The 26,556-nt window shown below is 48.7% G+C and overlaps 1 protein-coding gene across 2 annotated transcripts in view; it reads right to left on the bottom strand.

The window, feature by feature from the left end:
• Positions 1-26,556, bottom strand: part of LOC130198423 (ephrin type-A receptor 7) — a 188,588-nt gene that overhangs the window by 130,174 nt on the left and 31,858 nt on the right. For both annotated transcript variants that reach the window (XM_056421616.1, XM_056421684.1), the window contains exons 2-3: positions 11,425-11,489; positions 8,096-8,768 (exon numbers count right to left, since the gene is read on the bottom strand). In XM_056421616.1, the coding sequence (XP_056277591.1) occupies positions 8,096-8,768; positions 11,425-11,489 (738 nt within the window). The remainder of the gene's footprint in view (positions 1-8,095; positions 8,769-11,424; positions 11,490-26,556) is intronic.

Genomic DNA, 26,556 nt, shown 5'->3' with positions numbered 1-26,556 from the left:
TCCACGCCGCCACGCTGGACGGAGAGACGAGAAGTATGCGCATATGTATTAGTGTGTGTGTGTGTGTGTGTGTGTGTGTGTGTGTGTGTGTGTGTGTGTGTGTGTGTGTGTGTGTTTGTGTGTGTAGATCTGAGTGGGTCATGAGGCCCCGTCCCTCAGGAGACCCCCCCGCCACTCGCTTAACTGTACCGAAGGAAGGGCGAGCAACTAAGACACAGCATGGGATCTCTCCCCCCTCTCTCTCCTTCTGTCTCTCTCCCTCTCTCCCTCCCTCTCTCTCTCTCTCCCTCCCTCTCTCTTCTTCTGTCCGTCTCCCTCCCTCTCTTTCCCGTACTCTCCCCCCTCTCCCTCTCTCTGTCCCTCTCTCCCTCCCTTTTCCTCTCTCTCTCCATCTCTCTCTCTTTCTGTCTCTCTACCTCTCTCTCTCTCCCTCTCTCTCTCTCTCCCTCCCTCTCTCTCCTTCTGTCCGTCTCCCTCCCTCTCTTTCCCATACTCTCCCCCCTCTCCCTCTCTCTCCCTCATTCTCTTGCTCCTTCTTCCTCTCTCTCTTCCTCTGTCCCTCTCTCCCTCCCTTTTCCTCTCTCTCTCCTTCTGTCTCTCTCCCTCTCTCCCTCTACCTCTCTCTCTCTCCCTCCCTCTCTCCATCTCTCTCTCCTTCTGTCTCTCTCTCTCTCTCTCTCTCTCTCTCTCTCTCTCTCTCTCTCTCTCTCTCTCTCTCTCTCTCTCTCTCTCAGTTCACGCTGAGCGTCAGAGCGACAGGGTGTGTGTTTGGGAGCTGCGGAGCGTTGTCTGTGTGTTTCTCTCTTTTCTGTTCTTTCATAGTTGTGTGTATTTAGTTTATGTGGTGTATTAATTGGGTTTCACAGTAGTTTAAATTGTTTGGTGATTAGTTGGGTTTTTCTCTGGGTGTCGTCCCGCTGCCGGTGCCTCACCGGGCTCGGGGCGAATGTTTGCCCGATTCCCCCGCTGCTCACGAGGAGACACGGTATGAAGATTGCCGGTGACTCCTCGTGCAGCGTGGAGGAATTGCTCGGGCAGTCGGAAGAAAGTCGGGTTCAGCAGCGTGAAGTCCGCCGCCAAGATGAACGGCTCGGTCGTGATCTTCCTGGATCAGGTGGGGAAGGTGAGCCAAGTGGTAGAGGAGGGTCTCTCGGTGGGAGATTTGTTTGTACAGGTGTTTCCGCTGGACCAGCCGTCCACCAGAGTCCTCGTTTCAACGTCCTCCGCTCATCTCCGATGAGTTTCTCAGCAGAGAGCTCTCCCGGCACGGAAGCTGGTCTCCCGATGAGAGAGATCTCATCGGGTTCAAGGAGAGCTCGATGAAGCATATCATGAGTTACCGTAGATCGGTTTATATGATACTCAACGACCGGAGCCGGAGTTAAACCTGCGCTTCAGCGTCAGCCAGAGTAGATGATGTTAATTATAACGTCTCGCGTCTTCATCGGCGATGAAGTGCTTTCATTGCGGGAGGAGGGGCACCGCGAGGGCCTGCTCGAAGGCGACCCTGCGCCAGCTGGTCCGGGCGGCTCGGGTCCGTCCGGCCGTCTGACGCTACACCAGCGTGGGGAACAGCAGGTGAGGCGTCTCTGAGAGGAGGCGGCAGCGCCGCCGATTCCAACGGAGGCGCGGGCGGCGTCACTGCTGCTGCACCCGACACACATGTGGTGGGTATGAATGAGGGAGTGAGTGATGGGGGTGATGCGGGCAAGGGTGGTGAGGGTGGGGATGAGGGTGGGGATGCTGGACAGGGCAGTGAAAGGCAGGCTGTGGGTGGAGTCGGGAGCGGTGAGAGGAAAGGAAAAGAAGGAAAAAAGGACCAAAAAATGGAGGGATGTGGGGGTCTGCCGAGAGGGGTGGGGTAGAGGCTGGGGGTGAGGTGGGAAGTGGGGAGGAGGAAAGAAAACAAGAAAAGAAGGGGAAAAACAAAAAGATTACAAAACAAAAATAATATTGGTGATGGTGGTGGTGGTGATGGTGGCACGGGCTTAGAGGTGGAAGTGGGGAGTGGGGTGGAGAATAATGAGGAAAGTGAGAAAGAGGAGGAAAAGGAAAAAAAAGACGAGGACAGGGGTGGCGAGAAGCCCATAGAGGGGTAGGACAGGTGGGGGAGGCGAAGAGGTGGAGGAGGACGGTGCAGTGGAGGAGGGGGCGGAGCAGGTGGAGATGGACGAGGAGGAAGCAGGGGGGCAGAAAGGAGCCTCAAAGAGAAAGAAGAGTGGCCAGAGCGCTGGCAGCGAGGCCAAGGCCAGCAGGGTGGAAGTGAGGAGGAGGAGTCAGGGGGCGGGGCCGGTGGAGGACAGTAGTGACGAGGAGGGTCAGAGGACAGCGACTCTCCTCTGTTTTAACAAATAGTCAGACGCAAAAGCTGTACACAGATGATGAGATCAGGCTGTTTCTGCACAAAACAAAGGGAAAAAAAGTAGAGGTCAAGGATCACTTCCTGACCTCGTGGCCTTTGTACACTCGTGCCATTTCCACATGAGGGAAAAAATTAGACAAACAAGAGGTTTTAGGATCAAAAGTTTTGCCCAAAGTAAAGGAGTGCATCCAGCAGGGGAGGTGGAGAGCTCCAATGTGTGTTTTATTTGATTTGTTGGTTTTAAGTTTTATTTGTTTTTAAAACTTTTCTTTTATTGAACACTTTCAGAGTCGCAGTTTTAAATGAAAATGGAGCGAGGACAGTAAGAAGAGAACATCAATTTATGAATTTAACAAGATGAAGGCCAACGATGTTCTCTTCTTACAAGAGACGACAGCGACAGCACCAACGAGGCGGACTGGAGGAGGGAGTGGGGGAAGTCCTCCTGAGCCACAACACCAACCTCAGCGGAGGAGTGGGCTTCCTCTTCTCCAGGGCCTTCAGCCTCGGTCACTGGAGGTCAAACACATCGTGGAGGGAGGCTGTTCTTTGTGAAAGCACGGTTCGGCCTTTTAACGTGGTTTTATAAATATCTATGCTCCAACAACTGGGACAGAGAGGCAGCTGTTTTATCCAAAGTTAATGATGTTTTAAATGACTGTGCCTCGGAGGATTTTTTATTCTTGGGGGGGGATTTTAACTGCACAGAGGATGATTTTAATGACAGAAACCACACAGAGCCACATCCAGCTTCACAGCAGGTGCTGAGGAGGCTGGTCCATTCTCATGGCCTGGTGGACGTGTGGAGAAGGATGCATCCGGACTGCCGACAGTACACATGGTCCCACGTTAGGGAGGGAAGGATCTCCTCAGCCAGGTTAGACCGTATTTATGTTTTTAAGCACCATTTTAATATTTTTAAAATGTGCAGCATTGTTCCGGCTGGTTTTACTGATCACTCTTTGGTTTTATGTCATGTTTTTATTAGGAATTTTTTACCTAGGAGCGCATATTGGCATTTTAATACAGTTTTAACTTTCGATAGGAATTTTAGAGAGGTGTTGTTTTATTTTTGGGGCATTTTTAGGCTGAGGAAGAGTGATTTTAATAATCTTAGGCAGTGGTGGGACCGTGGTAAGGTAGAAATTAAGCTCCTTTGTCAGCAGCACACTTTCAACGTCACTAGAGACGTCACCAGATCTATGAAGGACCTGGAGACTGAGATAGTGGACCTAGAAAGTTTAAGCGAGTCCACAGGAGATCGAGGACATATTGAAGTCCTCAAAGTAAAAAGCGGCTCTCGCCGACCTGTTCAAGTAAAAGTGCAAGGCGCACTGGTCAGGTCCCGATTCCAGACCATCGCGAGATGGACACTCCTCTAGCTTCTTCTTCGGCCTGGAGAAGAGGAGTGGGCAGGGCAGTGATCCACTCACTGCTGACGGACGAGGGCAGTCGGTTGTGGAGCCAAGCCAGATCCGGAAGCGAGCGGTGGGGTTTTACCTCCCTTTATGCCACTGAGTATAGGGAGGAGGAGAGTCGACGGAGGGGCTCTGTGGGAGCTGCCTCAGGTCTCCGAGGAGACTAATGAGGAGCTCGACAGACCCATAACCCCCAAGAGCTGAAAGCTGCCCTGCAGGAATGCAGGAGGCGCGCCCGGAATCGACGGCCTCCCCGCTGAATTTTACAAAAAATACTGGGATGTCCTCGGAGGGGACATCCTAGACGTCTTCAATGAGAGTCTGGCCTCTGGTTCCATGCCGATGTCCTGCCGGAGGGCAGTGCTGACGCTACTGCCAAAAAAAGGAAACCCGCAGGACATCGGTAACTGGCGCCCTGTGTCTCTGCTGTGTGTGGATTATAAGCTTCTGTCCAGGGTCCTGGCCTCCAGGCTGAGGGGAGCTATGGAGCAGGTCCTCCATCGGGACCAGACCTACTGTGTGCCCGGCAGGTCCATGGTGGACAACGTCCACCTCATTCGGGACGTTTTGGAGGTCTCCAGCTCGTTGGGTATGGATACTGGTCTGATTTCTCTAGATCAGGAAAAGGCTTTTGACCGCATTGAACACGGCTTCCTCTGGAAAGTTCTGGGGAAGTTTGGGTTCAGCGCTGGTTTCATAGCTAAGATCAAGGTGTTGTACAGTAATGTTGAGAGTGTGCTGAAGATAAACGGCAGGCTGTGTGCTCCTTTTAGAGTGAGTAGAGGGTCCGGCAGGGCTGTGCTCTGTCCGGGATGCTCTACGCACTCTCCTCGAGCCCTCCTCATTAAAATACGCTCTAGCCTACATGGTTTGGTTTTACCTGGTTTTAGTAAAGGAATGATTTTATCGGCATATGCCGACGACGTTGTTGTTTTTATCAAGAATCAAAATGATGTAAACCTTTAAATCAAATAGTACATGATTTTAGCACGGCATCATCAGCGAGGGTGAACTGGAAGAAAAGCGAAGCCCTCGCTGTGGGGAGTGGCGTGGGCCTCCGGTTCTTCCACAAAAGCTCATATGGAAAAAGGACGGTTTTAAATATTTAGGAATATACCTGGGGAAACCGAGCATGGTCCAGAAGAACTGGGAGGCGTCACAGAGAAGATAGAGGGAAACTTTCCAAATGGAAGTGGCTGCTCCCCAGATGTCTTTTAAGGTAGAGTACTGGTTTTAAACAATCTTATTGCATCCCAACTGTGGCACAGGTTGACCGTGTTAGACCCTCCTCTGGCTTCTTAGCTAACATACAAAAGAAGATGGTGGATTTCTTTTGGGAGGGTCTACACTGGGTGCCACAGGGGTGCTGTTTTAGCCAGAGAGGAGGGGGACAGGGCCTCGTCCACCTGGCCAGCCGGACGGCCACTTTTAGATTACAGTTTGTTCAGAAGTTTTTAACGAGTCCGGGTTTTAGTGTGGCGAGACGTGGCCAGCTGCATCCTCAGACGTGCTGACAACCTGGGGCTGGATACTGCTCTGTTTTTAATAGACTCCAGCATTTTAAAGTTAAGTGGGCTGCCTCCTTTTTATCAGGGTGTTTTTAAGTCGTGGGCCCTTTTTAAGCACGAAAGGTGGCCACAGTCTGACTCTCTGTTCTGGTTGTTGAGAGAACCATTAATTTATAATGCACGACTGGACATTAGCAGCAGCGTCACCCCTGGACTAACGGGGGCGCTGTTGCGAACAAAGACCCTTTCCTGCAGCAGTTGGTGGATGCAGTGGGGCCGACGCTGAGCGACCCCCCGGCCCTGGGCTCCCTGCTGGGGATGCATTCCGACCAGGTGGCGAGGAGGCTCCTGGAGCTGTGGAGGCAGAGGCTGACCGGGTTGGAGAGGAGCCTCCTCAACGACTACAGCCAGCAGAGAGCAGAGCCGGACCCTGCAGACCCCTTCCCAGACATCTCCTCAGCCCGGGCTAGGGGACTCACCTTCCCCCTGCTAAGAACGAGCCACCCAGAAAACTGCACACTGAACAAAGCAGACAAGAAGACTTTGTATTTTAACCTCGTGAAGAGCATCAACAGGTCCAGACTGTGTGGTCAGAGAGACTTGGGCATGGAGGCCCTGGCCCGCAGTGGGGGGTCCTATACAAGCCTCCCCTAAAGAAAAGGACCGCTGACCTCCAGTGGCGGATTTTACACGGTGCTGTCGCGTCCAACGCTTTTATTTCGGTAATCAATCCCGCTGTCCTGAGCCAGTGCCCCTTCTGTGACCTCCGGGAGACTATTTACCATGTTTTTAACGAGTGTAAGAGACTTTTGAGTTTCTTCGCTCTTTTAACAGTGGTTTTTAGTCTTTTTAATGTGGTTTTTACAGAGAAGGTTTTTATCATGGGAGCTGCCTACAAAAAAACAGAAAAAGAAAAGTGGCAGCTCCTAAATTTTTTATCCGTGAAGCAAAATGGCAATTTATTTAACTAGGAAGTCCCGGTGGAAAACAGAGAGGGCAGGAGGCCAAGGCAGTGTGGCTCTGTAACATCAGAGCCAGACTCTGGCTGGAGTTCAGGTTTTACAAGCACATTGGAGACCTGGATGCTTTTAAACAACGCTGGTGTTTTAAAGATATTGTTTGTTCTGTGGTAGAGGAGGAGCTGGAGTTTGCACCACTTTTTATTCGGTAAAACATGTTTTCTTTTTTAATGTTTTTAATGTTTTGTTTGTTTGCTTTTATTTTAAATAACCTGATTTTTAAAACACTTTATTTGTAGAAAAACGTTGTGATGGAAAAAATGTAAATAAAGTGTTTTTCAAAAATCAAAAAAAAAATCTCCCCCCTCTCCCTCTCTCTCCCTCATTCTCTTGCTCCTTCTTCCTCTCTCTCTTCCTCTGTCCCTCTTTCCATCCCTCTCTCTCTTTCTCTCCCCGTCTCCCTCTCTCTCCTTCTGTCCGTCTCCCTCCCTCTCTTTCCCGTACTCTCCCCCCTCTCCCTCTCCCTCCCTCATTCTCTTGCTCCTTCTTCCTCTCTCTCTTCCTCTGTCCCTCTCTCCCTCTTTCTCTCCCCGTCTCCCTCTCTCTCCTTCTCGCTCTCCCTCTCTCCCTCCCTCCCTCTCCCTCCCTCCCCTTTGGAAACAAGCCCGGTCTCTTCTTCTCTCCCCCCTTCAGTCCTATAGGAGTTGTGCGTTCTCCCCGTCACCATGGTAACCACGCTCTCTCCGTGCCGCACAGCGTTTCCTGGTCGCTCCTCTGCTCTCGGCGTCTGCTGCTTCCGTCCGTCTGTCAGACGTTTAAATGGCGCCCGGCTCGCATTTCCTCCTCCTCCGGTAACTCCAGTGTAAACGCGTCCACGTCAGAGTGAGACGCGCCAAACGGCGAGGCGTTACCCCGCCACGTCCGTAGGGAAAACACCGGACGTGCACCCAGGAGGCCGCGGTCCAGTCCCACAACAAGCTGACTGACTGGACCGTGGTTCAGTTGCGTAACCTTCCGGACTTTCACAGAGCCAGTTATGTCACGTACGTTACGTTACGTAACAACCCCACTGGGCCCACGCCGCGTTGCGCAACAATCGCAAGACGAGGTGTGAAAGCTGGCGGTCAAACCGCCGCGTGAGAACGGCTTGAGAGACAAAACGTCTTTTCAACAGCGTCATTCTGTGTTTACGTCAGAGCTCGACTCCCCGGGCTGGACACGGCCGATACCGCGTGTGTGTATGTGTGTGTGTGTGTGTGTGTGTGGGGTCATTCAGGCTGCATGCAAATGTTAGAGGAGTGGAGTCAAACTCAGCAGAGCCCATCATCGCACATGAGTCACTGTGTTCACACACGTCTGCCTTGAATAAAAAGGTCCAATCCACATCTCTCTCTCTCTCTCTCTCTCCTTCTATTGTTCTCCGACCTCACTTCTCATTTCCTCTTCTGCTTCCCGTCCTTCCCTCTGCAGAAGACCTCCGTCTTATGAGGTAATTCATGGTTATTAGTGTTCACACCGCTCATTTCTACCAAAGCCCCCCAAAAAACATGAACATACTGGAGAGAGATTTATTACACCGCGCTGGCAGATTATTATAAATATTTTAAAAATCGTCTGTGGCCCCAAAAACAGTTCCTTTAAAAAGCTGGATGTTCGTCATCGCCGTGCCTCAGGTTCACGTTGCACGACGTCACTTGATGCATTCAAACCGATTTCTTTGTCTATTCCGCTACCTTCACGTCTTCTCTGCAAATATGTCTCCCCCTTTCATCCCCCTCTTCCCTCGCCCACCACACCTCCTCCTCTCTCTCTCTCTTTCCGCCTTCCATCGCCGCCGTCGCCTCCTACCTTCACAGCTGCTGTGCCCCTCCTCGTAGCCGGCGCTGCAGCTGCACTTCCCGATGGGCACCAGCCACTCCCCCTCGGCGCTGCAGTGCATCCTGGGAGGGCTGTCGGCGTCCACCTCCGAGCTGTTGACGCAGGCGCCGCGCACCTCCACCAGCGTGGCGAAGGCCGCCTCGGCCACCGTGTCGGGGAACACCGCCAGGTTCTGGACGGTGGCCAGGCAGCGCTTGTAGTACACCCGCACGGCCACCAGGGCCACGCAGGCGCCCACGTCCTGGAAGGTCAGGTGGAAGCCCTTGCGGTTGAGGTGGCCGATCTCGCGCACCTCCGTGTTCAGCTTCATCTTCCGCTCGCCCAGGTCGCCCTGCGTGAAGCTCTCGTCCGCCGCGATGGTGTCGATCTTGGTGTAGCGGTCCTCGCGGGTCACGCCGCCCAGGTCGCGGTCCGTCTCCACGTAGAGGAGGTTGAAGGTCTCCTTGCACGTGCCCGCCACGCCGGGGATGCTGTTGCAGTCGCGCAGCGTGAACTGCAGCTCCACGAAGATGCGCTGGCCGCCGCGCCGCGCCACCCAGCCCGTCTGCAGCCAGTTGTTCTGCTGCGTGGGCTCCATCACGTTGCACACCTGGTACGTGCGGATGGGCTTGTACTTCTCGTCCACGCCGCTGATCTCCTCCCACTGGAGAGGGGTGGGGGGGGGGGGGGGGAGAAAACACACACAAAAAAGGAGGATTAAAAGAAAGGTGGAGGAGAGGAGACGTCCGAGAGCCGAGGGAGGACGGCCGGGGGAGGGGGTGTAGTTTAAAGAATGAGTGGAAGAAACGGCGAGTACAAATATGAGGGAGGGAAAGGGCGGGAAAGAGAGAGAGAATGAGAGAGAGAGAAGTGGGAGAAAGAAAGCACGCGGTCGGATGGGTTAACGGTCCGACGACATGAAGTGGTGAGTGGGCGTCGCCACTCAGACGCTTCAATAACGTCAAGATGACAAACCGCACAGCATCGAGGGGCCTTAACATCGGCTTACAGAGGCCGTGACATCGGCCTCCAGGGACCTTGACATCGGCCTCGAGGGGCCTTGACATCGGCCTTAAGGTGACATCGGCCTCCAGGGGCCTTGACATCGGCTTTTGGGTGACATCGGCCTCGGGGGCCTGACATCGGCCTCCAGGGGCCTTGACATCGGCCTCGGGGGCCTTGACATCGGCTTTTGGGTGACATCGGCCTCGGGGGCCTGACATCGGCCTCCAGGGGCCTTGACATCAGCCTCGAGGTGACGTTGGCCCTGAGGTGACATCAGCCTCTAGGTGACATCGGCCTCGGGGCCCGTTCTCTGAGCCCACGGGTCAGAGCCGCGTCTCTTGTCTCTTTTCTCTGCCTCTTCCTCACTGAAGGTTCATTTTGCTGCCGATGCTTGGCGGATGTTTCCGCCTCCGCGCGGCCGCGGTGCGCCGACTCATTAGAAACGACCTTTAGAATAAACATCCGGCGAGGAGGCTCACGGTGTTGGTGGAACAACGAAGCTGATGAAAGTAAAGTGGAATCATGAGGAATAATGTAGGATTCGGAGCTTCCCTCGAGAGTTAAGGCCCTGCACATATAGGATTAAGAGGTAACTAAAGCTGGAACACCATATTGTGTCCCCAGCTGCGAAGCCCCGCCCCCTTGCAGTCAACGCGCTGGGCAGCATGACAGCGAGCCGGGAGCAGTGAGCGCGCTCACTAATGAAGTATATTTCATGAATGAAATAGCTATTTTAATGAAGTATCGATACTAAAAATATGCAACACCGTATTATTTTGAACGTGCCTTTTTAGTGTCGCTGCACTACACACACACACAGATAATATGTGGAAGTATGTATGTCTGTATGTATGTGTGTATGTGTTTGTATGTATGCATGCATATATATATATATATGTATCTATATATATATATATATGTATGTATATATATATATATATAGTTTTTTGTTTTTGTTTTCTTTGTTATTTTTTCTTTATTTTATATACATTTTCTGATTTATTTTATATTAATTTAGGATAGGAATATTTAAGCATGTTTTGCTTCGACCTACACCTTTTCAGTCTTTCTGTTTTGAAATTATATAACATAATATCTTATTGTATTTGATTTGATTGACTGAATACAAATAAATAAAAATAAAACATAAAAAATAAAATAAAACAAATAGAACTAGAACGGGCACTCGGTAGAGCGCATACCTTCGCATATCACAAGATTGGGCATTGAATTATGAACATTTTGGCATTAGTTGCATGCCAATTGGACAAAAATGTATCGTGCTATGGTAAAAAAAAAGATTTTGACCTTTCCATGACCATGACCTTGACCTTTGACCCGATTGATCCCAAAATCTAATCAAATGGTCCCCGGATAATAACCAATCATCCCACCAAATTCCATGTGATTCAAGAAGATTTGACCTGTTCATGACCTTTGACCTTGACCTTTGAACCGATCGATCCCAAAATCTAATCAACTGGTCCCCGGATAATAAACAATCATCCCACCAAATTTCATGCGATTCGGTTCAATACTTTTTGAGTTTTGCAAATAACACGCATACAAATAAATAAATACACGGCGATCAAAACATAACCTTCCGGCATTTTCAATGCGAAGGTAATAAAGAAAATAAAGAAAATAAAGAAAATAAATAAAGAAAATAAAATAAATACAATTAAATTAAATACACATAATAGATTATCCGTGATGGTAATGTGATGAATAGCACCACTACCAAGGGGCAGTGTGTTCCCTCCCGGTTCTATTGGGGGATTCCATGTGAGTCACACCAGTCCATTAATCTTAGATTTACTCTGCATGTGGTCCGACACAATAAACTACACTAAACCCAACGGCTGCTCCCTTAATAGACACCGTGGGGGTGTTTTTGACGTAGAAGCCTCGGCCTCCAGGTGCGAAGGAAGTGACAAAGTGCTTCGGCAGAGTCTTTTGAAAAGAAAAACAGGTTCTCTTGGCTTTGTCTTCTAGTCATAACTTAGCGCTGAGTTTTACAAGCAATCGATACTGAGAAGGGAGCGTTTATTTGTGTGGAGTAATATCTGTGTGACTGGTCTGGACAGCGCAGTAGCCTCTCCTGCATAAGCACCATTGATTAATGATAATGATGAGCTCTGGACTGGAAGACAAAGGTGTGAGAGGAAGGCTGCAGGACGGGGAGCACGTAGAGACGGGGGGGGGGGGGGTCTGGGCCAGCTGTTAAGCCAGCAGCTGTGTCCTGGAGCGAAGGAACACATGAACAAACAAGTCGGACGTGCAGGTGAAAACAAAATGCAAGTAAGCACACTTACCCCGTTGGGGGGGTAGGACGTCCAGCCCAGCTCGGCTTGAGTCTCTTTAGAATTCAGCAGCACCACTGTGGGGGAGAGACAAGGAAAAGGGGGGAGGGGAGGAACACAAACAGAAGCATGGAGGTCAATTTAGGAGGCATTTATTTGATCTTGTCAGTATAAATAACTGTGTGCCGTGAGTGCCTGTCAACAAGAGGACTAACTATGTCAGAGCGGTCTTTCACAGGTCCAACGTGACCGGGCCGCCCTTGGAAAAACATGAAAAGCCATTAACACAAAGCCAGGCCTGTCAAGAACGGGCGTGGGTGAGCGTACGTGACGAGTGCCTTAATACCTGTTAATATCACTTTGAGGGCTCGCGCTGGACAAAGAGCTCTCTGTCATCCGCCGGCTGCGGCAGTGAAAAGACGGCAGGCGGAACACGGAAGTGGAGCTTTCAAAACGAGTCCAGAGAATAACAGGCCTCTGGGTTAGCGTTACATATAACAGGGAGCAGGCCTGAGCTGTGAGACTGGTTCAGGACCTTGGACAGGAAGAGAGAGGAAGCTCTGAGTCTGGTTCAGGACCATGGACAGGAAGAGAGAGGAAGCTATGAGTCTGGTTCAGGACCTTGGACAGGAAGAGAGAGGAAGCTATGAGTCTGGTTCAGGACCATGGACAGGAAGAGAGAGGAAGCTATGAGTCTGGTTCAGGACCATGGACAGGAAGAGAGAGGAAGCTATGAGTCTGGTTCAGGACCTTGGACAGGAAGAGAGAGGAAGCTATGAGTCTGGTTCAGGACCTTGGACAGGAAGAGAGAGGAAGCTCTGAGTCTGGTTCAGGACCTTGGACAGGAAGAGAGAGGAAGCTCTGAGTCTGGTTCAGGACCTTGGACAGGAAGAGAGAGGAAGCTATGAGTCTGGTTCAGGACCATGGACAGGAAGAGAGAGGAAGCTATGAGTCTGGTTCAGGACCTTGGACAGGAAGAGAGAGGAAGCTATGAGTCTGGTTCAGGACCTTGGACAAGAAGAGGAAGCTATGAGTCTGGTTCAGGACCATGGACAGGAAGGGAGAGGAAGCTCTGAGTCTGATTCAGGACCTTGGACAGGAAGAGAGAGGAAGCTCTGAGTCTGATTCAGGACCTTGGACAGGAAGAGAGAGGAAGCAATGAGTATATTCTCGTACTACTACTACGACTACTACTTCTGCTTAAGTACAAGATCCAAAAAACGTCCACCACTGAAAAATTAGTACCCACGCACCCTCAAACCCAGCACGTCAACCGAGAAGTGACAGACCACGTCGGAGCGAGGGCGGCCGTTCCAGCATCTGCCGCGACATATGGTGCATTACCGCCTGATTTTTTAAAAGATATTGCTGACTTTAAAGTTACCCGTGCTTTTAAGATCGTCTGCTTAAAAAGACCCTCTGTGGTGCTACCCTACCCAAACACACACACACACACTCTTGACACGCAGAGCCTCGAGGCGATGCAAGTCTGACAACCTGACACAACCTTCTTGTTCTTCTTCTCAGCACTTTGAAGAACTCCCTGCAAAGACCCAAGAAAAGAGCCACCTGCCCTCTTTTACTCTTCGGCATCAGCTCAGCTTGGATCGATGGATCCCTCAGTAGCCAATGAGAGGGAAGAGGGACTTTGTGTTTTTTTTTGTCTTTATTATTGAGACACCGGCACCTCGCTGGACTTAACACTCAATGTCAGTGTTTTTCGAGTGGCCAAAGCAGGGTTCTGCGGTTCTCTGATAACATAGAGACATTCCAAGAAGTGGGAGAGGCCAAGACACGGAGAAGAGGAAGAGGAGGGCAGAAGAGAGAGAAGCGAGACAGAGAGTCCACATGAAGAGAAAAAAAAGAGATGACCAAAAAATTTATAAAGTCGATTCGACAAGAGAGAGAGAGAGAAAAAAAAGGAAAAGAGGAGGAGGAGCACACCAAGTGCAAATGAATGAATACTCGGGGCGACACGGAAAGGGATCTGAGTGAGCGGTCCGTCACAGAGAGAGACTCCGAGGACAACGTTGGCACGACGATCACACGCTGAACACATAAGTCCTGTAATCACAGCCTCCTTAGACAGACTAATGGGCCTTTGGGGGAGGGGGGAGGGGGGGGAGGGAAGAGAATAGAAAACCAAAGTGTCACTCCGAGGGGGGAGTCAGAGAAAAGAGCATGTGACGAAGAAACAAAAGCTCTGCCTCTCGGACCGAACCACGTGACAGACGGGCTGCCGAACACCCATTTCAAAGCTGCTTTCGTGAATGATTGGCCTTCATTATGCAGACGATTTGGATCTGGAAGCCAGGGTTGTTGTTTCTTCTTTTCTTTTGCCCTTCAGGACGAGACGTGGGTGACGCACGGCTTCCAGGTGACGACGGACGAGCCCGAACACGAGACGATCACCGAGGAGACCGCCGTTCTCGTCAACGTTGACGTTATTTCATCAACCGTTCTGTCCAGTGGTGAAGGCTCGTAACATCTGGCCGCAGGGACGACAGTTGAAATGTAGCCTTATAGCTAAGACAGACACATTTACCCCTGGGTTGACGGTCCCTGTTCGAATAAATAAATAAATGGAAAAAGTTTGATACAATTTTAGTTTTGGGATGTAACTTTTTTGAAAAATGCCTGTAACAAACATAAAAGGTATTTCACTGATTAAATGTACTTATTTTTTAACCAAACCACAACAAATGCCCAACAAAAAGAAAAAAAACTATCTCAACATTAAGCAGAAACTTGACGTTTCCTCCCGGAGTCCAAACTGAAGCTATCGACCAAGAGTCACAGGGTGAACAAGTGATGACGTTGATGTGGAATTTTTTTAAATGTCGGTGAAGGCCGAATCAAAGACTTTGGAAGAGGATTGTGGAGAAGAGGAAACAAACAAGAAGTGGATCAGTTTCCACGAGAAAGCAGAGAAGCACCCTCAGTAACGGAGCAAGGGCTATTTTGAAGTTTTAAAAGTCAAGACTGTCACTTGATGCTGTATAAGCGCTCCTCAGGGAGGGGGGGGGGGGGGGTGTCGCTAACGCTGGCATAGAAACACAATACAGAAAATAACTGTTTTCCATCCTTCAAAAACGACTCCTTTACGAAGGTCTTCTGGCACAGAGGGAGGAGTGAGTCTCCTCCTCATTATCCCGTGTGTGTGTGTGAAGGCCTTCATGTGTGTGAGGAGGAGCTTGTGCTTCGGTGCTTCGATGGGGTCCCTTCTAAAGTATAGCTGAAAGTGTGGCCGTCCATTTCCCTCCCCCCTGCCCTCCCTCGCCTCACCCGCTCGGTGAACATTCTGTTACGGGCGAAAACGAGACCATTTAAATGCCTCGCGGGCGAAGCGGTTCAGTTAATAATCGGTCTTTTCGGGAACGTTCTACATCCTCGGGGCGGGATGAGACCTGCGGGGGCGACTTGTCAGCCCGCCTTTTCCTTCGACTGAGCTCCAAGACGGGGATGAGAGCAGAAAACTGATGCTCCACCAGGAACAGCCATTACACTTCTTACACACACAGGAGGAGGAGCAGGAGGAGGAGGAGGTGTCTAAACTACATTTTGATGACACTGACTATTGATGAGAAGATCGTACTCTCTCTTTCTCTCTCTCTCCCCCCCCCCCCCCCTGGCCTAAAATACCTTAAATATGTAGAATATGACATGTCCTATTGAGGATGATGAGAGGAAGAGGAGTTGTGCAGCGAATGTGAAATAAAAGAAACACACACAGGTATGTCCACCTGTCGCGGAGAGACTCTGCAGGTCGTATATTCCTGACCCCCCGAGGAGGGAGACTGGTTCGTTATTTCCAACACTGCACTGAAAATATATGGAAGCAGGAGACACCCCCCCCTCCACCCCCCGAGGCCGTCTGGGACTAACAGTCCTGCTCGAGGACAGCGGAGCAGGGGGTGGGGGGGGGGGGGAACGCGGGGCGCCGAATAGCGCCCGCTTCATATGAAACACCCCCCCCCCCACCCCGTTTGCCCCCGCTGCCCGCGGCCGTGGGAGGGGAGGTGATGTATCGTCGGACAGAAGCAATACGGTAATGCTTCTGGAGGGCGGATGGAAAAAAAAGGATAAATGGACGGGGATATGAAGTGTCACATAAAAACACAAACAGCCACATAAAAGATAAATGCCGGGTGTAGACGGACACACACTCACACTCACACTCACACACACACACACACACAGACACACCAACTTCTGTGACAAATGGTCTCGGGGAACTCTTTATCCCTGACACACACACACACACTCCTCTCACAGCTTGATAAAAGACGAGTCCGGCTTGCAGTGAAGTCACAGGTGTGACTACAGGTGTGTTATAGTCATCGTTTCTTCTAAAAAGCGAAACCTTCATGGGAGCATAAACATTTGGTACCGCGACGACGCCGACAGCCTTCATGGAGTCCAACCCCATTGGCGAGGGGAGAGATCACATGACGCGTGATGTCCACGTCTCCCTTGATGTTCCCCGCCGAGTCATTTCCTTTCCTCCTCACTGTATCGCCTCATCTTCATCCTCACCCTCCCACCCCACCCCCCCATCCTTCTCTCCACCTCTCCTGCAGAGCCGGTCTTGCATCTGAATGACCACCTGTTAAGACGAATCGAAGAAAACGAAGAAAGCGAGTGAGTGTGTGTTAGTGTGTGTGTGTGTGTGTGTGTGTGTATGTGTGTGTGTGTACGTACGTCTGTGTGCGCTCGAGGGCAACGAAAGAAAAGAGTCATTGAGTGAGTCAGAGGGGAACGCGAAAGCAAGTGTGTGTTCAAGGAAGGAAACAAATGGGAGGAGGAGGAAGACGAGGAGGAGGAGGAGGAAAAAGCTAAATTCAGGCAGAGTGTGAGGACAGACTGTAGAAAGGAAAATAAAAAGACGTAAAAAAAGAGAAGGCCGGGTGGTGCTGCTGCTGGGTGAACACACACCTGCGGGGGGGCTTTGCCGTTGCAGTACGCCGTTTCTCCAGAGCTCCGCGGTAGATGTAGACGGGAAAAAGGAAGGAGAAGGACAGAAAAAAAAACGTGGGGCTGACGGAAGAGAGAAGAAACAAGACGAAGATAAAATCAAGGCAGAGAAAGAGATGAAGCGACGAGAGGTCAATGGAACTCCTTTCCATCAGAGGCTCTCGTACGAGGCTGTAATTGGTTGTCCGGAGTGATGAAGTGAGCGCGGCCTGGGAACGCGACCCGGGGAACGGCGCCTCGCCGCAAACTACGGGCTGGGAGTCGAACACTAGCAACATCCAGAGCGAAAGCCCGATGTGGAAAGAGACGGGGCGATGCGAGAGAACGCCCCCCCCCCCCCCCCCCCAAAATAGAAGAACTTTCTTCTCCTCCGTGACTCTTCCAGCCCGGGTTTGTTTGTGACGGACCGAGCCGTTGAAATGCGAGGAGTGGGCCGTGCGAGCAGAAACCTATTTAAAGGGACGGGCGGTGTGGTAAGCGAAAGGGACAAATGCAGAAAACCACTTCGGGAGCGGTCACGGCACTCAGAGCAACGCACACCCAAATGAAAAAAGAAGAAGAAGAGAAAAGAAAAAGGCTGGAGATGAGACGTCGGGATCTTTTTCGTGGCAGAAATGGAGCGGGCGGCGGACATGTTGGTGAAAGAGTATCAACACGGAGAGGAGAGATGGAGGAGAGCTGGAGGCGTGACGGAGGAGAGACTTTAGACCTGATGACTCAGCGCTCTGGTTTGGGTTGACATGAAAACGTGCATCTCTTCGGATGGCGGCCGATCGGGGATCATTAACAATAAACATCTCGTCAATGCCATGAATGGTTGTTTCAAAAGTTACTGAGGAGGAACCGTTAACTGCCTATGGAACGTTCTCGGTGTATTAACGACAGTACCATCAGTGGCCACAGCCTATAGTCTGGATGCTCGTCATCGGTGCCGCATGGCGCTGGGGGGCCGAGGCCGGGCTGCTGAAGGACCACAACCAGGACCGGGCAGGTGCAGACCCTCAAGACTCTGCTCCATCCAGATGAGTTTCCTATACCGGTGGAAGCGGTATTGTACTAGATACCAGGAGGGAAGAGGAGGAACTGACTCTCCTTTTAGGCGTTTTAACCTTTTAAGCACAGAGCTTTTTTTAGGCCTCTGCTCCAAAAAGTGCATCCCCAAACTAAAAAGCTGCATCTCTGCAACCACTAGGGCTATTTCAATCATTTTTAAATGTTTACCTATTTAAACATATTTGTCTTTTGTTCAGATGTGTACATATCAGTCTATATGTTACTGGGTAAGAGGAAATGAAGATGACACACAGAAAAAATATTAAAATGTCAGGTCTGAATTGAAAGAAAGCCCTTCCAGGATGATTATATGTTTGGAATGAGGCAGTTGAAATGTTTAAAACTCTCACAAATCATATTAAAGTTTGACTTTGAAAAAGTGAAGCAGAACAAAGTTAGAGAGGTTTTAGTGCAGAGAATTTAGGCGAGGTCTCCAAAACGTATATTTTGGCGGCGATTTTGGCAAATTTTGGCAAGTTTGGGATTTGAAGTTTCTCATGTAACAAACCATATATTTCACTTCTATGTTACTCATGATGTTCAATACATCCAAAATACAGCATTTTACAACCAGACTCAAACAATTCCCTTTAAAAAAAATGTTTTTAATGTGTGCATCAGGGGTAGATAGATGTAAGACAGGCAGCGGCACGGCGCTCCGAAGGGGCTTCACTGATAGCCGGCTCCTGGACGGCACCAAACAACTCGCCTACAGCACTCGGATGAATTTTTAAGAGAAGCCGCCGCAATATATGTTCGTTTTAAAAGGCTCCGCGCGGTAAATACATCTGCCGACAGCGGCCGAGAGAAGCCCGGGCGGTCTTCCAACGTGGAAGTGTAACCCTTCATCCCCGTCCTTCCAGAGAGAATGTCGAAGACATTCGCTCGTCAGGGGAGAGCAACCTTGCTGCCGCCAAGTAAACAATTCAAATATTTAATCAAAAGCATCTTAGAGACTTTCCCCCCCTTTTCATTCCACTGCATGACAAGGCTAATAAAAAGAGGCTTTTGAAAAAGCCTTTTGAATTGAATTTGTAATAAAACACAGAATGATGAGCTGCTGCTGCTCTGTTGTGACATGTAACACTGGAGCTTCTAGAACGAGGCGACCCTGTCCAGTGAGTGACGGGTTATTATGTAACCAGCATGACTCTCATGCAACCCCATGTATGTCAAGCCTGAGGGTGACGACGAGTCTGAGGAAGACAACGAGTCTGAGTCTGAGGATGACAACGAGTCTGAGGATAAGGAAGACAATGAGTCTGAGGATGAGGAAGAGAACGAGTCTCAAGAAGACAACGAGTCTGAGTCTGACAACGAATCTGAATCTCAGGAAGACAATGAGTCTCATGATGACGAGTCTGAGGAAGACAACGAGTCTCATGATGACAACGAGTCTGAGGAAGACAACGAGTCTCATGATGACAACGAGTCTGAGGAAGACAACGAGTCTCATGATGACAACGAGTCTGAGGAAGATAACGAGTCTGAATATGACAACGAGTCTGAAGATGACAACGAGTCTGAGGAAGACAACGAGTCTGAGGAAGACAACGAGTCTGAAGATGACGAGTCTGAGGAAGACAACGAGTCTGAGGAAGACAACGAGTCTGAAGATGACAACGAGTCTGAAGATGACAACGAGTCTGAAGATGACAACGAGTCTGAGGATGACGAGTCTGAAGATGACAACGAGTCTGAGGAAGACAACGAGTCTGAAGATGACAACGAGTCTGAGGAAGACAATGAGTCTGAGGAAGACAACGAGTCTAAAGATGACAACGAGTCTGAGGAAGACAATGAGTCTGAAGATGACAACGAGTCTGATGATGACGAGTCTGAGGAAGACAATGAGTCTGAAGATGACAACGAGTCTGAGGAAGACAACGAGTCTCATGAAGACAACAAGTCTCATGATGACAACGAGTCTGAGGAAGACAACGAGTCTGAAGATGACAACGAGTCTGAGGAAGACAACGAGTCTCATGATGACAACGAGTCTGATGATGACGAGTCTGAGGAAGACAATGAGTCTGAAGATGACAACGAGTCTGAGGAATACAACGAGTCTCATGATGACAACGAGTCTGAGGAAGACAACGAGTCTGAAGATGACAACGAGTCTGAAGATGACAACGAGTCTGAGGAAGACAACGAGTCTGAGGAAGACAACGAGTCTCATGATGACAACGAGTCTGAAGATGACAACGAGTCTGAGGAAGACAACGAGTCTGAGGAAGACAACGAGTCTCATGATGACAACGAGTCTCAGGAAGACGAGTCTGAAGATGACAACGAGTCTGAGGAAGACAACAAGTCTGAAGATGACAAGGAGTCTGAAGATGACAACGAGTCTGAGGAAGACAACGAGTCTCATGATGACAACGAGTCTGAAGATGACAACGAGTCTGAGGAAGACAACGAGTCTGAAGATGACAACAAGTCTGAGGAAGACAACGAGTCTCATGATGACGAGTCTGAGGAAGACAACGAGTCTCATGATGACAACGAGTCTGAAGATGACAACGAGTCTGAGGAAGACAACGAGTCTGAGGAAGACAACGAGTCTGAAGATGACAACGAGTCTGAGGAAGACAACGAGTCTCATGATGACAACGAGTCTGTAGATGACAACGAGTCTGAGGAAGACAACGAGTCTCATGAAGACAACAAGTCTCATGACAACGAGTCTCAGGAAGACAACGAGTCTGAAGATGACAACGAGTCTGAGGATGGAAACCCAACGCGTGGACGTCTCCAGCGATACAAAGTGAACGCACAAATGGAGGATGTTGCTTGAGTCCACGTCTGCAGCAAATAAAAGAAGCATCTATTCTGGCAGTAAATCCTCAAACTAGACTGAACATGTAAGTGAAACTAGATTCAGTAGAGAAGCAGACATGACACTCACACACACACTCACACACACACACTCACACACACACACACACAGGTAATTATATTCCCTCCGCCGCAGTGACGAGCTCCACGCTGTCCTCTATCTGTGCGGAACACAGCTTCAGAAGGCATTAAAAGGCATAACCTAAAACACACACACACACACACACACAAAGACACGCAAACACACACACACACACACACACGCTCTTCACAGGTAAATATAGGCTGAATTGGAGCGTACAGAATGTAAGTGCATAGGTGCACGCATGATTGGGCTCAACGCTTTGAATGCCAGCATTTATTGGACGTACGGCATACGCACGTGTGTGTCTGTGTGTGTGTATGTGTGTATGTGTGTGTGTGTATGTGTGTGTGTGTATGTATGTGTGTGTGTATGTGTGAGTGTGTGTATGTGTGAGTGTGGCTGTGTGTGTATGTCTGTGTGTGTATGTGTGTGTATGTGTGAGTGTGTCTGTGTGTGTATGTGTGTGTATGTGTGTGTGTGTGTGTGTATGTGTGAGTGTGTATGTGTGTGTATGTATGTGTGTAAGTGTGTGTGTATCTGAGATTGTCTGTGTGTGTGTGTCGGGGTGTGTGTGAGTATGTGTTTGGATGCGAGTGTGAGTGTATATGTGATTGTGTGAATGTGTGTATGTGTGTGTGTGTATGTGTGAGTGTGTCTGTGTGTGTATGTGTGTGTGAGTGTGTGTGTGTGGGTGTGTGTGTATGTGTGTGTGAGTGTGTAAAGAATATATATTATAGCTTAGCACAGCCTAGTATTGTTTGCATAAATATTATGTGTAAGATGGAAAACACTGAATGGAAGTTAAAATCTCCAGCGGAGCACTCTGGTGCCTGACTGATCTAAAGAAAGATAACAGTGACGCTTGGTGAGGTTCTGTTAGCCCCCCTCCTCCGCATCCACACATTCCGGAGGTGATCACATACAAAGCGCTCTCTATACTCTCAGAGCATAGGAAGGGTCCAGATGTGGCCATTATTCTCCTTTTAGACACTCGAGGTCACTCACTTTCCCCTTCACCTATCCCCTCACACGCCACACACTCACACGTGGGAAGAAGCCCCCCGGTGTGTGGACGGCCTTCGGAGAAGATCCAGGCCTCATCCCTGAAGAGATAAGGCCCGAAGGAAGTCTTCTTACAAGAGAGGGACTATTAAATCAACTATCTCCTCTTCCCCCACCTTTTCAATACATGTGAACTCATTGGCAGACGAGAAGAACCAATGAAGGAGCGGCAGAGGCGGGAGCTGGCAACAAGAACCAATGAGAAGACACCGCCCCCTTATGCTCCTGTCCAATCAGAACTGTTCCTTTCGGCTATTTAAAATGGCTGCACACTCTGAACCGGCGTCCTTTCTCCAGCGCTGAGGCCATCGGTCAGAGCTCTGGAGGGGGGTCCATGCATGTTGTCCACTTGTATCCTGATTTCTGAATAAAACGCTTATAGATGTAACGTAGAAGTCTACCGCTCTTTCTTCCAGTGAGTGTCGTCCAGGTGGTGTGTCGCTGTCCAACTCCAACAAAATGGTAGCAGACGAATGGTTGTGAAATCCGGTCCAGAGACCTGAGGAGGACGAGCACGAGAGACCCCCGGACGGACCACTGCTTTCAAGGCCCACTCCGAGAAACTGATCAAACCAGCGGGTGTCAAAATAAGGTAGGACTGAACCTATTTATTTTTGAATCAGTCAGATTGAATACTCTAAATTTGATCAGGAGTATTGGAAGTGAGTATTGAAACTGCAAATTTTTTGATTTGATTTAAATAATAAAATAAAGCGTAAAAAGGGAAATCACGATACAGTTTGACAGAAAGACCTCAGGGAGGCATTAAAAGACTCTACAGAGAGCCAGTCAGGGACTGAAGACCTCAGGGAGGCATAAAAAGACTCTACAGAGAGCCAGTCAGGGACTGAAGACCTCAGGGAGGCATTAAAAGACTCTACAGAGAGCCGGTCAGGGACTGAAGACCTCAGGGAGGCATTAAAAGACTCTACAGAGAGCCAGTCAGGGACTGAAGACCTCAGGGAGGCATTAAAAGACTCTACAGAGAGCCGGTCAGGGACTGAAGACCTCAGGGAGGCATTAAAAGACTTCATAGAGAGCCGGCCAGGGGCCGAAGTCGGGTCAGGGGCCCGCACGTAGAAGACTCTACAGAAAGCCAGTCAGGGACTGAAGTCCTCAGGGAGGCACGTAGAAAGACTTCATAGGAAGCCGGCCAGGGGCCGAAGTCGGGTCAGGGGCCCGCACGTAGAAGACTCTGCAGAGAGCCGGTTCGGAACCGAAGACGAGGCGGCCTCGCACGTAGAAGACTCTACAGAGAGCCGGTTCAGAACCGAAGACGAGGCGGCCTCGCACGTAGAAGACTCTACAGAGAGCCGGTTCAGAACCGAAGACGAGGCGGCCTCGCACGTAGAAGACTCTGCAGAGAGCCGGTTCGGAATCAAGACGAGGCGGCCTCGCACCAGAACACATGTGTATGCATAAACTGTGAATGAATGTTGAATACCGGTGGTGAATAAGTGTTGTCAAAGTGGAATCAACAAAGCAGAGTCGAAACCTCACGGTGTCAACGCAAGCTCTAGTCTGTTGAATTGCACGAGTGATAAATGAGGATTTATTGTTCTGAAAGGCACGTTGCTGAGTAAAGAACACATTGTATGGCGATTATGTACTACGTTTAAGAGCAGGTACGAGTTTGAGATTGAGGAGAATACTGAGAAACAACGAGGAAACTCCGCTTAACAAGAGCAGAAACGTAAACACACGAGGGGGAGACAAGTAACAGAGCTGCCATGCATGAGGGCACGCGCCTTCACAGAACAGAGTAGCCCCCCTTCCCCACATAGCTGCGCATGCGTTTTACACCCTGCAGGCACACAGAGCGAGAGAATAACAGAGCAAGAACAAGGACGGAAGAATTCCTTTTGAAGATAACTATTAATTAGTAGAGTGTGCGACCATCTTTTACTTTTTGAAATGATGCTTTAAAGAAATGCATTGTTTTGCCAAAGTTTTAATTTTTCTTTAAATTAACTGATCAATTGCCCGGCTAGCTCAGTCGGTAGATAATGAGAATTCTAATTCAAAGGTTGTAGGTTATTCAGTTTTAAATTGATCCCCTTTATTATTTTATATAGTCATCTATTTTATATTCCTCAGTCTCTCTTAAAGATTTGACCCCTTTCAAGCATAACTGAAGTTTTCCAGCCACAAGGCACCTCTCTTAGCAGTTCAGATAAAAATAATAAAAGAAAAACTGAGAAAAAGGTTGATGTTTCAAAGATAATGATGATGCCACCATTTGATGGTGAGGGAGGAACAGCTTATTTAGGTAGAATCAGAGAGTTGTAGAACGACAAACTAGGGAAGATTTCCTTGAATATAGCATGACTGAACAGTTTTTAGGTTATCAATAGAATCATCAGTGACTGTGACCATACAGACCGAACTGAAAGGGATAGTAGGACTAAAGTACATGAACTTCTAAGACTGGGAAGCTCAGGTCAGACGCCAAATAGATAAAAATAAACAGAGCAGAGAAAAGATGACTTGACCAAAGCAGAAGTAAATGGCACAAGCCACAGTGCAGCAGACAGCAGCACAACCACATGGACCTTGAGTCCTGTATAGTCCGTATCCAGCTCCTCCTCCAAATCCATAAGCACTGATCTATCAACAGCCACAGCAAGCCACGTTTGCACCGCTTCAAGCTTAGTTATGCATAAAAGAAGCCCGTTCAGGAGTAAAAGGAGTAACAACTGGGGCAACAGAGGCTTTAGAATCATAGAATGGTTGTTATAGGAAGGTGTACTGGAGAGGACGAGGGCTCCCTGGAATACATTAATTACTTAATTTCCTAAACCTGGAAAATGGGCCTTGATATGGGGCCAATAAATAAATTTTTAACCCGTTCTTTAATAATTAGGCCGACTTATTATGATCAGATCAACGTGCTAATTTTTGTTTTAATACTATACATGGGGTAAAAAAGTGCGAGTCGGATTAACCAAGGGCCAGGTCAAACTACATTTTTTCTTGTTCCTTTGTGAGAAGACACGAGGTCAGTGGGGGTGAGACACATTAGCATAGTAGAGGACGCCATTACGTGGTTGTTGTTGTAAATTACATCCGACACACCAGTTACATGCTGCTGCTGTTTTCACCAACACATTTTGACAATTTGGATTTAAGAGATATTTTTCTTTGAGTACTATTGCCAGTGTTGAAGATATAGTGTTGGGTTTACTATTGATTTTGAGAAACAATAGTGGTTATTATTACAGTAATGCCGTTAGGCGTATTTAGTAATTGATTTCCATCACTGTTTCAGTACTGAGTTTTATTTGTTTATCTTTTTTTTTTTTGATTGACAGTTTTAGAGAATAGTGTTGGGTTTACTGTTTTTTGGGAAAAGACAGTGGTTATTATTACAGTAAATGCCGTTAGGCTTACGAGTAATTGATTTCTCATCACCGTTTCAAAACTGAGGTTTTATTTTAGTCGGTTTCAAAGGATAGTTTTGGGTTTACTGTTTTTTGGAAAAATAGTGGTTATTATTACAGTCGTCCGTTGGACGTACGAGTAATCGATTTCTCATGAGCTGTTAAGAAACTGACACCTATTTATGCGACGTGCTAAATTGGCAGTTTTGTTTAAAGTAACGAATATTCTCCCTTCATTCCTTACCCAAGCACAATGATGACGCTGTGAGTTCAGACAAGACATGGTTCTCCTGCATTGATATGACAGACGCAAGCATCTTTATTTTATTTCTCTCCTTTCTTCTAGAAGTTGACTGTTTATTAAGATTATTATTATTGAAAAGGATGGATTTAGGAATTCCATCCTATTTCAAAAGAGGGATAGAAGCGATAGAAGCACACAACAATCTATGTTGACGCCAGACTATTAAGAGGAGGCCAGAACAAGTACAGACTAATAGATCAGATATCAGTAGGTTTAGAATCAGTGACTACAACGAGAACCATAAAAATAATTTTTTAAATCATAAAATGCTTGATAAATGAAAAGATGTAATCTTATTTGTGTTCCTTCCATAGTTGTGGTGATAGTAGATGGGGTTCAACGTCGACGGATTCGAAGAAGAGCCGCCACTCCTGTACACATAACTTGCGAGTGTTTGATCACATCCCATATAGTGCACACATGCACACACTTAAGGTATAGAGTTACAAGACGCATCAGGTCCGACAACAGAACACATTTTAACAACAAACTGCTGGGGAAAGTTGATATGCACTGGGCATAACCTACAAGTTTGGGTCTGTATATCACCTCAGTCTCAAGGATTGGTCGAGAGAGCCAATCAAATAATTAAGAGGATAATGTGCGAAGGCGCTTCCACTGGTACTGATGACCATGAGATCATTACCAGGGGGGAAGACGTCACCAAGTTGTTCGAGCCCAGACGATCGATCAGGAGGCAGCAGAGCAACCAAAGTTAAAGTAGGTGACTGGGTCAGGGTCAGGGTTCACAAGAGGAAGTGGACTGAGCTTAGGTGGACTGGTCTGTACGGAGTGAAGGAGGTTACTTCACACATGGTCCAGGTCAAGGGTAAGGCAGAGGCACCTTGACACCACCTGACACATTGTGCCCCAGCTACCGGTCCAACAAGGACATTGACAGAAACACAATCAGATCTAAAAATGTTGATGCCACAGAGGTCGTTCCGTAGGTGTTTCGGGGAGCCTGATAGCCCAGCTAGAAGGTCCCCCCCCCCCGCAAACCACTATAGGAACAGCTGGAAGTCAGACAAACTGTTCTAATGGTCAATGGGACTGACCCTTGCCATTATCGTAGGATTAGTCATGTGAGGTTTAGAGAAGAACCTGCCAAAAAAGACATTATAATAGAAAAGATTAGGGAGAATATTGTTTTTAATGTATGTTGCCTGAGAGTGACTGTATGTTAATATTATAGATTGAAGCCAGTTGAATTACGTGAAGTGACTTAGAAGTAGGAAAGACAGGAAAAGAAAAGTAGGAAAGACAGGAAAAGAAAGGTTGGAAAGACAGGCAAAGAAAGGTTGGAATGACAGGAAAAGAAAGGAGACAAGAAGGAGCAGAGACTGAGACATTAGAGCTAGAGTTAGGACTGCAACACAGGAAGATGTGTGCAGACAACATCGACTCTCACTGCTCACCGACACCTGTCATTAATGGCACCTCGA

The sequence above is a fragment of the Pseudoliparis swirei genome, chromosome 1, assembly GCF_029220125.1.
Source record: "Pseudoliparis swirei isolate HS2019 ecotype Mariana Trench chromosome 1, NWPU_hadal_v1, whole genome shotgun sequence".
Lineage (NCBI taxonomy): Eukaryota > Metazoa > Chordata > Actinopteri > Perciformes > Liparidae > Pseudoliparis > Pseudoliparis swirei.
This window is presented reverse-complemented; position numbering and strand designations above follow the sequence as displayed.